This window comes from Nylanderia fulva, unplaced genomic scaffold (assembly GCF_048542155.1).
Source record: "Nylanderia fulva isolate GAGA-0341 unplaced genomic scaffold, ASM4854215v1 Scaffold6, whole genome shotgun sequence".
NCBI classification, from domain to species: domain Eukaryota; kingdom Metazoa; phylum Arthropoda; class Insecta; order Hymenoptera; family Formicidae; genus Nylanderia; species Nylanderia fulva.
The window spans coordinates 6,516,173-6,529,666 of NW_028190698.1; the positions used below are offsets into that span (position 1 = coordinate 6,516,173).

At 36.6% G+C, this 13,494-nt stretch overlaps 2 protein-coding genes across 4 annotated transcripts in view; both read left to right on the plus strand.

The window, feature by feature from the left end:
• Nucleotides 1-4,382, plus strand: part of Atg16 (Autophagy-related 16) — a 387,422-nt gene extending 383,040 nt beyond the window's left edge. For all 3 annotated transcript variants that reach the window (XM_029315355.2, XM_029315356.2, XM_085487702.1), the window contains one exon: nt 2,130-4,382. In XM_029315355.2, coding sequence (XP_029171188.1) covers nt 2,130-2,226 — 97 coding nt within the window. In that variant the 3' untranslated portion in view covers nt 2,227-4,382. The remainder of the gene's footprint in view (nt 1-2,129) is intronic.
• A 4,977-nt stretch (nt 4,383-9,359) lies between these two features.
• Nucleotides 9,360-13,494, plus strand: part of LOC114944628 (uncharacterized) — a 60,860-nt gene continuing 56,725 nt past the window's right edge. Inside the window, exon 1 of the mRNA XM_085487735.1 lies at nt 9,360-9,859. Within this exon, the coding sequence (XP_085343861.1) occupies nt 9,778-9,859 (82 nt within the window). The 5' untranslated portion in view covers nt 9,360-9,777. The remainder of the gene's footprint in view (nt 9,860-13,494) is intronic.

A 13,494-nucleotide genomic window follows, 5' to 3' on the forward strand; every position in this document is an offset into this window, starting at 1 on the left:
CGTATAATCTTAACACGCTCGTCACGCATCCACTCGAATGAATGGTCGTAAAAAAATCGTAATCATAGTTTTATATATAGCTGATGTCTCCTCCGAGACGCCATTCCGACCCTATACGTAGATGACCTTTGACCTCGCGCAAAAATATTCACCGGGTCCGTTTGTGAAGGATTCCTTAACGGTATTGTCGGTGACGGGGGAGTGAAAAGGAGGGGGAGAGGCACACCATTTTCAGCACGTTTGTCCTCGCATAGAAACACCCTTTTACGATTCCGTCGCCAAGCTCTGCGAATCACTCTCGGGAATTCAGGTTTTATAGACCTTTTGCTGCACGAGCGAAGCCGCTCTGACCAGAAAATTACGCGGCACTGTGTTCCGCCACGTACAAATGGAATCTTTAACGAAACGATTTAAGCAGTCGCAGATTTTCCTACACGGTATATGCTCAGCCGTCACGCGAATCATATTTATGGTTGACCTATTCGCCACTCGCTACATGTATATGATTTCCATTTTTCCGCGTTTTCTCTTTTCGATGGTCTCTAGAAGAGAAGGCGAAACAAAAATTAAATTGCATGAGATTCAGAATTCGTCATATATGTGACGAGGTTCCCGAGCGTTTTTCCGTTCGCCCTTCACATGGTACCAGACACTTCGTAAGGATAGCGAAATAATTGAAAGACTCGAACACGCAGCAACAGCGGCGGCGCGCGAAATAATTCCGAGTCGCCGTAAGAAAGAAAATTAGATTCGCACCCTTTCCCCTTCTGCTCCCAAACAGAAGTTAGAAGACGAAAATGGAAAAAGCTGATTCTGAAAGCTTTCGGATGTAGCTGTTTAAAGCGCGTCCCCGCTTTATATACCGATTCACGGGACGCAAATCCGCTTGCACAAATCGGGCCATTGGCTTATAGTTTCTTTTTCTCCTCTTCCTCATTTCCATCTGTTTCTGTACACACAAGGCATTAGAAATCAATATAATCAATCGTGCTTATTAAACTCATAGCTTGCCTTAATTCATCTTTCATTTTCGATACATATTTGCAATTGAATTAAGATTAAGATTTAATTATATTAATAAATCATAACTCGAGTTACACATATTGATAAAAGATATATAAATATTCTATGTTTTTTATTTTATACTTAATATTTCATAACGGCTACACGATCAAATTCATAAAATGTTATTTCAATTTTGAATTAATAAAATGTGTTAAGATATTTAATAAATATTTTTTGATTGAGAAAATATAGAGAGAAAGAAATTTTAAGAGAAACAACTGTAATTACAAAATATCATGAAAATTTTTATCGGATATTATATGAATTTTTCAATTTTACTATACGGGATAATATTATTTTATGTTTACGCGAACACACATATTCATATAACACAATTTTTATAGTTATTGTAGCAGATACAACAAATACTGTGGCTATTTAAAATTACAATCTTTATGTAATCTACTTGAGATTATTCTTGCCTGATTGTGAATCAAATCGATTAATCAATCGATCGCTTTTGTTGTATACTATCACATTCTTGATAATTTTTGTCCGATTTGTACCATCACTATTTTGATAAATATCACGCTTAAAATATCAAAACGAATTTATTTAATTCAAATAACTTCGTTCCGATGCAAGTTATTAGATTCCATATTGATAGATGAATTCCTTTCAGTTTATCTCATCTATTCGATATCGTCAGTATTAAGCACCACTTTTAATTTCCTCTCTCTTCACAGTTCCCGATGTAATACGAGAGAATTTTATACATATATATATATATATAACATTGAGAAGCTTAAGTCTAACGTAATCGATATTTTGACAGATAAAAGCGAATGTTTATTAAGACAACATTTTTTAGAGAAATCCTGACTAAATCTAATTTATTACTATACCAATTTATTATTATACCAATATATTAATTATGCACATATGATGATCCTAGGCGTATTTGTACTTGATGAAATTCTTAATATAGTTTATAACTTTCTTTTCATTTCGAGAAATTGTTGCTAATGAAAAAATTAGTATCCACTTAAAAGATTCATAAGGAGTTAAGGTAAGATTTATACAGCGTCTACTAATCTATACTTTTGGCATTTAAATGTATACAGGGCAGCAGTAACTGCCGTATCTTGGCACCCGCATGGCACATACCTAGCATCTGTCGATCGCGCCAAAACGGTGACAGTTTGGGGCGACCACGTTTGACAGGAGGAGTGATCCCGGGACAGACGATTATTGTTTCACGCATGAAGATCTCGTGTTCCGTTCTCGAGTTTCTCGCAGCCGTGAACACGAAGTGACCGCGCCCGCGCTCGCGATTCGCGTCAGCAATGCACCGAGAGAATTACCCAGTGAATAACCAGCAGGAGGATAATCAAAATCGTTGGTCGATTTGGCCGCGCGGGTTGTAAAAGCCTTGTCAAAAGGATGCCATTTCGAGACTGTAAAGCGCAGACACCACACTGAACAAATCCAGGAGCGATAGAGACTATTGTACATAAAAATGCACTTATTGTTACTCCCAGGTTGTATAAAAAATTCCTTTTTTAGAATAGTGAAACGCCGCATCGCGCCCACAAGAAATTTAAGAGATTATCGTAGTTACTGGTGTTTCGAGATTCGCTAGGTATACGCTTTTCTTTGCTAACTCTGAAAGTACAGTCGCCTATCAATCGTCTGTACCGGAAAATTCGGTCGCTCTCGGGGTTGAAAGTCTACATGTAACATTCATGGTGTACGGTAGAACGTTTTCTTGCACGAATGGAATCTTAACCCATTATAAAATATAGGCTCCCTAAAATAATTTTTTTTCCTTTGTTTAACACGAGGTCAATTATTGAAATATTTCCTAGCAGAGAACTGGATGTTCAACATTCGAGCACGATAAATGATATTTTTTGAAATATGAGATAAGGAAATATGTAGACTTTAATTTAAACGCGCTAAATTTGAATGAGATTATTTCCTCAGAATTAATTAGCAAAAACAAATCAATTATCAGAAACAAATTAAGAACTGTTTGATGTCTACAGAAACACTCATTGTTAGTTTTAGTTATATATTATTTTCCTTGCGTATTAAAAATTACTTTATAAAGATAGATCAAATAATATAATCATTCTAAGTACTTTGTTCCTATAATTTGTAAGATTAATTCTACTGGAATAATCTCACTCTAACTTACACAAGATCACTTTTACAATTCGATTTGTCATTACATTTTTCAACATCAGTGAAACTCGTACGTCTTAATACAAGTCTGATAGAATGGACATCAGAAATATACGAATTGAATAAACAAGGCACAATAATTGTACGATATTGATATTATACTAACTAATTAAGTTATACATGATTTACACAATTTAATTAATAATTTTCACTGATAAATGCGATTATTAAAATTATTTACGTATAGTTTTTAAAATAAGCTAATATTAAGTCTTAGAGAGGATTATAACCATTTGATTGAACGAGCTCCATCAATGTAAACTAAAACGGATTCCTACAATTATAATAGTGTGCTAAGTTTTTAGCATTTTTGACAATCATATATATTTTTTATTATTGTATCACGCATATAATAATATTTTATTATGTCCAGTCAAAGGAATAATGTGCAGCTATCCAATTTTATATTTATTATCACATAGATATTTCTATCTCACAATACTTTTTTGTTGTTTTACCTTTTAACGGAGCTCTTCGGTCAATGTATTTCGTATTTATTATGAAAATATATTTGTATAAAATCCTAGTATTTAAAAATAAAAAAAAAGCAACGCAATTTTGTTCTCAAATTTATATATCGTTTTGTGAATCGATTATAAAATAATTATTTACGTAAAATTATATGTGTGTATATATATATAAAATTAAATCATTTTATATGCAATACTTATTTGCGAATCGCTAGAAGCAATTTACTTTCAATTATTAAATAAATTATTAATAAAATTATTAAATTATTAAATTGGCCATTGATTCATAAAGTATGTTTATATATATTTTGACATAAAATATTTTTTTATTATCTGAGGATCTTGGCTATAGATTTTTGGAGAAAAAACGGATACACAAATTATTTTCCAATAACAACTAATAATATGTTTTCGTGATTAATACGATAATAATTATCAACTCGCGTTTCGACAAGTACATGCGTTAACAAACAAATAATTGCGTCCAAAGTATTGTGTAATAATTTTAATACTGTATGCTTATATCTCATTTTGATTTGACTTTTAAGCCATATATATCCTACTTTTTTTCCTCTCTATACAACTACAATCTTAACAGAAAGGTTATATACATTGTTCACATATGTAAATATATATTAAACGTTTCCCTCTTGTATTTTGTAAAAATGCGACTTGTTCTTTAAATCCCTATAATAATTATCCCAACAAATATTTTGATTCGTAATAAATTCTGTTAATTTTTACTCTCGTATATTTCACCAATCCATAAACACTTCTTGATGGCAGCACAATATATTAACGAAGGTAAGTACTGAATAAAAGTAATAATTCGATATCTTCATTTAAGATAGAATTATAAATGTGTCATGTAAATATATATAAAAGTAAAATTTAAAGCATCATAGAAACTACTCGTTCACCATTTGTTTTAACAATAAGGTAACGCACTTAGAATTAATTTTCAATATAGTTGCAAAATTGTCATTAATTCTCTATGTGAATAATTCCATTTCGACTTTTTACACTCTCTGTTACTTTTCATTCGAAACAACTGGACTTACTCCATACCGTACCCTAATTCCGATTTTCGCTTCTACCATCTCTTCGACAAACGACGTGGTATGTCTGACACACACCCTGCACGTACGCATATATGTACATACATACATATATGTATACGTATACGCGTATGTGTATCACGAGATCCCCTCATAGGAGCTCGCCGCGGCATTGCACAGCAACCGTGTACCTGACAGTACCTAACGTGCTTTCGAAAGCGCTCATTAGTCACTGAAATGCGGTCACGAAGTGACAACTCGCACGTGGAATATTATACGCTCCAAGAACTTGCATCGGTACTCATATCGAGGCTCGCGTCCGCGTGCTCGCGCCAACACGTCTATTTCTCTCTCTCTCTCTCTCTCTCTCTCTCTCTCTCTCTCTCTCTCTCTTCTCATTCTCCCTCCCTTCTTCTCTCCGTTTGTAACTTTCGTATTATACACCCTTTGTCCGCGATTCGACAGTTTCGACAGTTTTGCAATGGAACGTGAGAACGCGGCAACCCGCTCGGCCGTTCGAGAGAAGCCGCTTGCAAACGACGTTAAAGTTCGATCGGCCGGTCGCATCTGGGACCGCCAAAAATTTTTCCCCACCATGATGTACGCGTGTATGTACACCGGACGTTTTACGAAAACGTGTACACGCGGAGTCTCAATACTACGATGTTATCACGGGCGACGGATCCCCGGCGAAAATCGCTGCGAATCCACGACAGCGGATAAAACAATTTCGTTTCATTTTCGCGAATTAAAAGGTTTGAGAGTATCCGCAAACGGTGCCGTTTCTTATTGTGATTTTTATTTTCGCACAATTAATGTCTCGAATTACCTTCAAAAGTAAATAAAACCGAGTTTACGTTTATTTGAGGTATTTTATCGTTCAACGACGGTCAAATGGCGTATTTTCGTGCGTTTAAGTCAATTTGTGAGAAATTGAGGAATTATTGTTTTCGTAGCTCCCGGAAGTAATCATCCTCACAGTGGAAAATGTTACTTTCTAAAATCAACACCTTTCTAACGCATTTATTTAGGTATCGCGTTTCGCTTCCTCGTTTCGCGCTAGTACCTGCGAGAGAAGTACCGTTTCTACGATTACAATCCACACGTTCGCTTCACTCTTGGGCCTAACCGGCGTCAAACGTCCCTATTAACGGTTATTTCGGTCGTTTATTTCAAAGATAATGAGGAAGATGTTGGCAGGGCTCGAGAGGAGGAAATTGTGTATACGAGAGTCGAGAGAGTGACAAATTAACTCGCGCCTTGACTTCCGTGAGATTCAAATCCTTCCTTCGCTTCGCAGATAGATCTCCGCGCGTATCACTAGAGGTGGAAAATCTTACGGAAATGCCGTTCGTCGAACAGATATAAAGTTTAAGAAGAATGTTTAACCTCCAATGTAGGAAACGTCTTTCGCAAGAAGAAAAATCTGCATATATTTTATCAAATCGTGCACCGCTAACTCTTTGATTCATCGAAATCAAGCGAAATACGATTTTTATATATTTTTATGTTATATATTAAGATCATCAAAAATTTTTAATATTATACTTTTGATAAATTAATGAAAAATAGAATCAAAATAATAATGTTAGGCTTTTTTATAGACGAGCAAATGAACGTTGTTTAAATTAAAAATTAAAACAATTTATTTCAATTTGCACGAACTATATCTAATTAATTATTATTAATGAAAAATGTATATTCCAACAAAATTATGTGAAATAATTTTACTTTCATCATGAAAAGATGTCGATATGATATAACACAAATTCAAAAATCGCGGAGATGTGTCCAATTAAAACGCTAATGTGTTGAGAAACGGCGGAAATGAAGCGGAACGAAGCTTTGTCGATAATTTTCGAGGCATGCGTCAATCATTATACCGTACTTCGAATGAAGATTGGATATTTATCTGAAGTCGACTCATCCTTAATTAACGTAACTGTGCGTGATATCAAGATGTGTACGAGCTAAGTATCGTGATCAGCAGATTTCTTAGACTATCCGAGATAATTTATATCGATTTATGTCTAAGCTTAAGTGAAGGAAAAACAAACTTATTGTTGATACTTAAAAAGTTCAGGAAAATTATGATCACTAATATTTTATCTTTTTATTTGTCACATTATAATAATCACTTGTTAAATATCTGAGTCGGAAAAATTTTGAAGACGAATGTAAAAGATTTTGAATAATAAATGTTTCCTAAATAGAAACGCTCAATCTTGAAATTTATTTATCGTAATACAGAACATGAAAGTGAAAATGCTATTCTATGCAAATTATAAAATAACATTCACAAATTGAAACATTATTTTTATTCAATCTCTATAAAAGATCTTAAGCGAACGTAACAGTATATGGTTATTTTTAATTAAATCCTGAATATTTTGATTATTTGATTATTTTATTATATTAAATGTCATTTTTTAATGAACGGATCCAATATTGCGATGAATGTATGCGCAAAATATATTCGCATTATTAAATAAAACAACGAAAAATAATACAAGTTTATGTATTGATTGACATACTTTCTCCGATTGACATACTTTATCAATATCAGACGTTTCAGTAAGAATAGTTGCGGAATGTAACGCGCAGTGTCAAAATCAGATGCAAATTATTATATTATAAATGATTGGAATTGTATTTATACGCACATTTGAAGTTTTTAATATAGAAATGGCAATGTATTACCATAATTCTCAGAATGTGTTGTAAGTTCGATAGAAGACACGAAGAGTTTCGTCCGCGTATGTCCATCACACGTATGTGTCAGTCGGTTGATATAAAACTGAAAACGTAACGCGTTATGACAGACAGGCGATCGCATCGTCAACAATGTGTTAATGATCGTAACAGTATCCGATATCCGGTAGATATTGATGACCAACGATCGATTCTGCATTCGCACCATTTATGCGGAGATATGCTTGTCGAGTGAAACCAGAACAACGATCGACCATTTTTCTTGTCGGACGTATTTTTAATTACGAAGCGGTCTGTGTGTGTCGCTTTTTGCAAAACCTCCACGCTGGGCGGCCGAACGCACCACGAATCTTGTTTCTCTGCCCGGATTTCCTTTTATCACTTTCTTGCGCATGTGCTACCTATGCGATTATTCACGGCTCGTCATTCATACCTGATCAATAAGCTACTAGTTAATTGCACATGCCGCGGTAGAACGAATTATACGTCAGAGTTTAACATTCCAACTGGGATACGTTCGTCTGGTATTAATTAGCGCAACGCTATATATCGAATGAATCTGATCTATTCCAAACTAGATTAAATGGTCGTCGAGCTTTCTTGCGAATCGAGTGCTCATTTGAAATGGAAACGAAGCGCCCGAGGCAATTCCGCGTACGCTTCTTTTTTTCCCACCATTTAAACGTGGTATAAGTAAACGCATTATGTGGTATTCGAGATCCGAGGATGAGTTTGCTCTAAACTCGAATGATAAAGCATGTAAGCAAGAGCGCGCAAATTTCGATTCAATCTTATTTAATATCAGCGATATTTGCAAATCATATTTTCTGCTTTACTTATTCGCGCTCAGAAATCGGCGTGATAACGAAAGTTACAATCAACTTCGTTATATCTTGCTTAACTTAACGCGCATAATGGCTTCTAACACGAGATGTATATATATTGTAGATATGAACTCGAATAATCGATCAAAATCACCGAGAGGAGAGATTGGGCAACGAGGATATCGACCAACAGTTGAGGTAATTAGCGCATCGCTCACGATTCAATTAAGCAGGCTAGTTTTTTAAACGGCTTTTATATACGTGACGATTTCTACATGAAAATTCGCATGAACCTGCAAAATGTCATCAATAATCATCAAGCCTGAATCGTAACATCCGGACGAGAATAGTTCTCCAAATCGCTCGCGTCCAACTTCTTAGAGTCACGTTAGAGTCATTAAACAAACTTTCTCGCATTCTATAATTTCGATCCGATCATCTTCTCATAAGCGAACTATACGCGAAACGAAGAAGAGACTCCTCTTCGAAGTCGAAGGATCCGTTCTCCGTCATCGGTCGTTGATCGCGTATGAAATGAAGAAAACGAAGTAAAATTATGCATGGTGATCCTTATAGTTCGCGAGAAAGCTCGCGTTACATAGCGAGTATAAGTGTGTACGTAAGGCATCTATTTTCTCGGAGCTCTCTTTCTTCGCCTCTGACGCACCGGCCCCGGGATATCGATATTGAAACGTAAAAAAGATTCAATCAGTCGCGAAGTTTCAGCGCCAATCAATCACTCCTTCCCTTCCCGCAACCCTTCGTCCGTTCAGCTTTAGGACGCGAAAGCTCCCTCGCGCGCGCAGCCCGCACTGGCGCGCCTGATCGCGACGACGACGCTAAAATGGCCGAGAGGGAGGCAAAGAGAGGGGGTTGGTGCGACAGAGAGGCATCGATCAACCACGAGAATTGGAGAGAGAGAGAGTACTGTGAATGAGAGAGCAAGAATGCCGCGGGGCCGAGCGCGAGAGCGAGTCGGAGAATGAGCTTTCGGGTGCACGACGGAGTCGACGCACTGGAAGCTTACCGTGCTTGCGGCGGGAGCTTCAGTAGCCGCTCGTACGTCGACCGGAAAACTTTTCACGTTACGTCGTCCTTAGACGCGAAGCGCGCCATCGTCGGCGAGGGATCGCAGGGGGGCTCGCAACCCCTCGATCGTTCGGTGTCGATTCTTTTTTTTTTTTCATCCGTTTTCGAGAGTTCGAGCCGCGTCAGCTCGTAATTCATCGAAAACTGAGCGCGGACAATCGTAAAAAATTAAAAAAAAAAAAAAAAAAATTGAAGAAACAGAGTCCAGGAATATATAGTGCAGTGTGTCTCTCTGAATCAATGAATCGTCTGCCGTCGACGGATCTCGTTGGAGCCTGAAAGTGTCGATATGAAGGCAGATCTGTGACGGATGAATGAGCGCGCGCGCGTGTATATGAGTGCGTAATCGAGACGAGAGCATATCCAAGCATCATGCAAAGTGTCGCGGGATACCGAGACGCGCGTTCTACCCTTTCCGCGACGCTTCTTTGCATTCTTCTTGTCGCCGTTACCGGTAAGAAGTTGAGTCGCGTTATAGTGAGATATGGTGGAGATTTCATTGTTGTTCAATTTTTCAACTGAAAATCTTTTAATCCCTTGATATATAGTTTTAAACTCGTAGGAATTTTGTTGCGCGCCAAATGTGTTTCGAAAATAATGGGTGAAAAAAGTATTGTCTCGTTAGACGCACTGAGAGAAATTCGCGTGTTTTGATCAAACAAATCGGCAGGATGATACATTTGATCGATTGGAAGTGTCTACACCGCGCTGCCGCAAAAAAACAGTTCGCAGCTATGTGGAAGATGAAAATCAATTGATCGCACGATATTACTTCGATAAATTGTATTTGTTAACGTATAGAGAGCGGTAAAAAGAAGCGGTGAAAGAAGCCGATTTAACTTCGAGCGGGATCTAATTTCAAGTTCTGAGAAAATACAAAAAATGCAGTTTTGCGTAAAAGAGTAGAGAGGGAGAGACAACAATGTCGGATTTTATACGGGGACCAGTTGCCAATGGTCCCACAGTGGATTCACGATCGAAAGTAACAAAAAGCCCGATTTACCGTGAAATACGCACGTTTCTTCAACAATTGCGCTCAATTCTCCCTCGCAAATGGAAAAAGCGGATACATATAGTCGTAAAAATCGAATGTTTAGGAGTATCTCGTAAGGGGCGGTTCGAGAGAAAGTACCTTCGGGGAAATGTCTCTATTCCCCTGCTCGACCGAAATTGGAGGGCGGGTCAAAGAAGTTGATTCGGAACAAGTTTTCTGGTGTTTTAAACAAAGCAAGCGGTAGTCCCGATTCGTTCTCCAAACACGCCCGGATCATGGTAGTAAGGACCGAAGTTCGGGAAAACGGTTATAGAGTCTGAGCCGCGGAGTCGCGCTTCACTTAAGAAGACTCCATAAAGCTACCTTCCCCGGATTGGGATAGAACGGGATACAGAGAAGGGGAGGAGACCACTCTTTCCCGTCCGATCGCGCATTCGATTTCGTGAGCGTAGCCGAGGATGATCCTCGTTCGATGACCGCGCCTGCCGTTCGATCCTTTCAAGGTAGCGACGCGATACGCGAGATGAGAAAAACTACCGAAGCAAACTCTCCTTCCACGTCGAAAGATCGGTATGTCGGATCTAGTGAGTCATCGCGATTTCCGTCCTTTTGTCCACGGCAAACCAATTGACGGATAAAATTAGATGCCTTTTGTATCGTTTTAACAGGAATAGAATGGCAAATATCCGGTCACGTATACACATCGTGCGAAAATTTCTGGTAATGAAATCGTGTTAAGAGAGTAAGCAGGGATTAAGAATCAATACGGAACGATATGTATAAGTGAGCAACAAAGGATCTAAGTGTTTTTTTTTTCTTTGCGACGCGACTTATTAAGTCACTTAACAGGAATTTTTGTAAAAAGTTTGGTAAAAATTAGGAAGCGAGCAAACGACATTTTAATGGGGATAAATGATGCGTTAAATGCGCACTGAAACGAGCGATTTAATTGCTTTTTAAAGTGTTGACGAAAAGATGTCGATGAAGAAAAGCATCTTGAATAAAACTTGAACAAAACGCTTGTGAGAAAAAATTCATAACGATCATTACTTTGATATCATAATTCATTCTTACAATTAGATATTCTCTCTTACTTCTTATACTTAGTGTTACTGCGGTTCTCTTTCATGAGGATTATTAACCCGTAAAAAGTTCTCTTTATTTCTTTCTCTATGGTTTTATTTTAAACATGTTCGCCTACTTATATTTTACTATCACATATCATTCGAACATTATCGCTGTTTAATGTTAATAATCGAGATACAAAGGATTCTATTAATCGCGATTAAAAATGAGAAGTTCGATAAAATTGAATTATAAAAGGAAAAAAAAAGGTGAATTGAAAATGACTGCTCGTGTGTGAGCTAAGGAGAGCTACAAACTTAAATTGCAATCAAAAGGAAACACGTAAAACTTACTTCTACTCTAACTTTGTAATGTAGTAAACGTTAATCAAACTACACCCGGCGCGCAGGAACCATTCCGCTGAAGTGTGACAGTCGTCGGAACTATTAAGCTACGTGGAAGAAATGATTCTCTGCAAACTTACTGCATTTCTTGCACGCGATCTTTACGAATCGCTACGAGAGTTATTCCGTAGTATAAAAAAGAAATCGTCTACCTTTAATTTATTTGCTAGGACGTTTGCTCGCGTTTCGGCTCTGTAGGTCTATGTAAATCTGATGAAATCACGTGAGAAAAACGGCGTTCCCTACCGAACCGTGTGAGAATATAAGAAAACTTAACTGTTTGCCAGAGAGGTTGAATTCTTTTAGTCGGTAGTTCGAGAGAGATTAACGAAGGGCCACGCGCGCGCGCGCTACTTGATCTAAATCATTACCAAGCCGTTTATTCATCCACGCCATTTGCCTCGAAAACGCGCTGGAAAATTAACTCTCCATCCGCGGATCCGTGAAAAGAATCCAATATTGATTTTAAACTGTGCCGGCAGTTTCGATAAGGATATCGTCTCAGAAAAAAATTAATATAATATAAATTCGTGGAATGTGGAATACTATGCAAATATAAAATGAGATCGCCTATATCGAGTAAAAAATGATAATCTGATTACCGCTACTTTGCATTTATTAATCCATTGCATGATACTTGTCTGATCTAATACTCCTATTATATTCGACGAATCCCAGAACAGAACATTTTCATAATTTGATTCAATGCAATGACTATCATCAATTTATCATCGCACACACATGCGAATATTTGTAACGTACTTAGTATATCTTGATCGACGGAAACGAAAGAAACGTGCTTATACAATGAATCTTGATTTTGTGATTCATGATTATAAAGAGCAAAAGAATTAAAAGGGCTGGAAAAAGTGATAATTATGATAACAGCAGTGCATTGCAAATTGATTAATATATTATATCGTAATATACTAAATACTTAATCCAAATTTTATTTATTTTTTATTTTCTTGCAATATAAAATGCTACATTTTATTAGTTTATTATTCGATCACTGATTGAAGAACCTACGCAGAGAATGAAAGCGAGTTTAAAATCCATTGCGTTTAAATTCATATTAACCCAAAACTATCGACGAAAGGAAAAAGCAATTGAAGAAAAATATTTTTATCGTGAATATTTTATGCTAATTTTATCATCGCGTAAAAAAGTGATATCCATGCGTTCTAATAAAGACCACACAATCTACGAAATGTAGTTTGAGTGTCATTAATAAATGTGAATTATTAATTTAATTTAGCACACACGGGGACTCTTGTCGCGATTATCCAACAATTGGAGCTAAGATTTATAGCGATCCTTCTGCGATGAAGATATTATATATAAAATTTATATGAAATTCTCTTATATAATATCGCACGAGCTACTAAACATACAACAATATAGCATTGCTTCCATAATCGTCCAGTCATCATAAATTATTTTATTTAATCTCACGCTCTAATGTTGATCAGATTGGCAAGACAGTGTACGAATATTTATAAACGTTGTAAATTTAAAATTGTGTTTACGACTTACAGAGAAAATGGTACACGCTAAACATATTGCACCATTATTTGCAAACTCGCGATATGCAGAACTTTATGCATAAAGAAGTACTTAAATTAT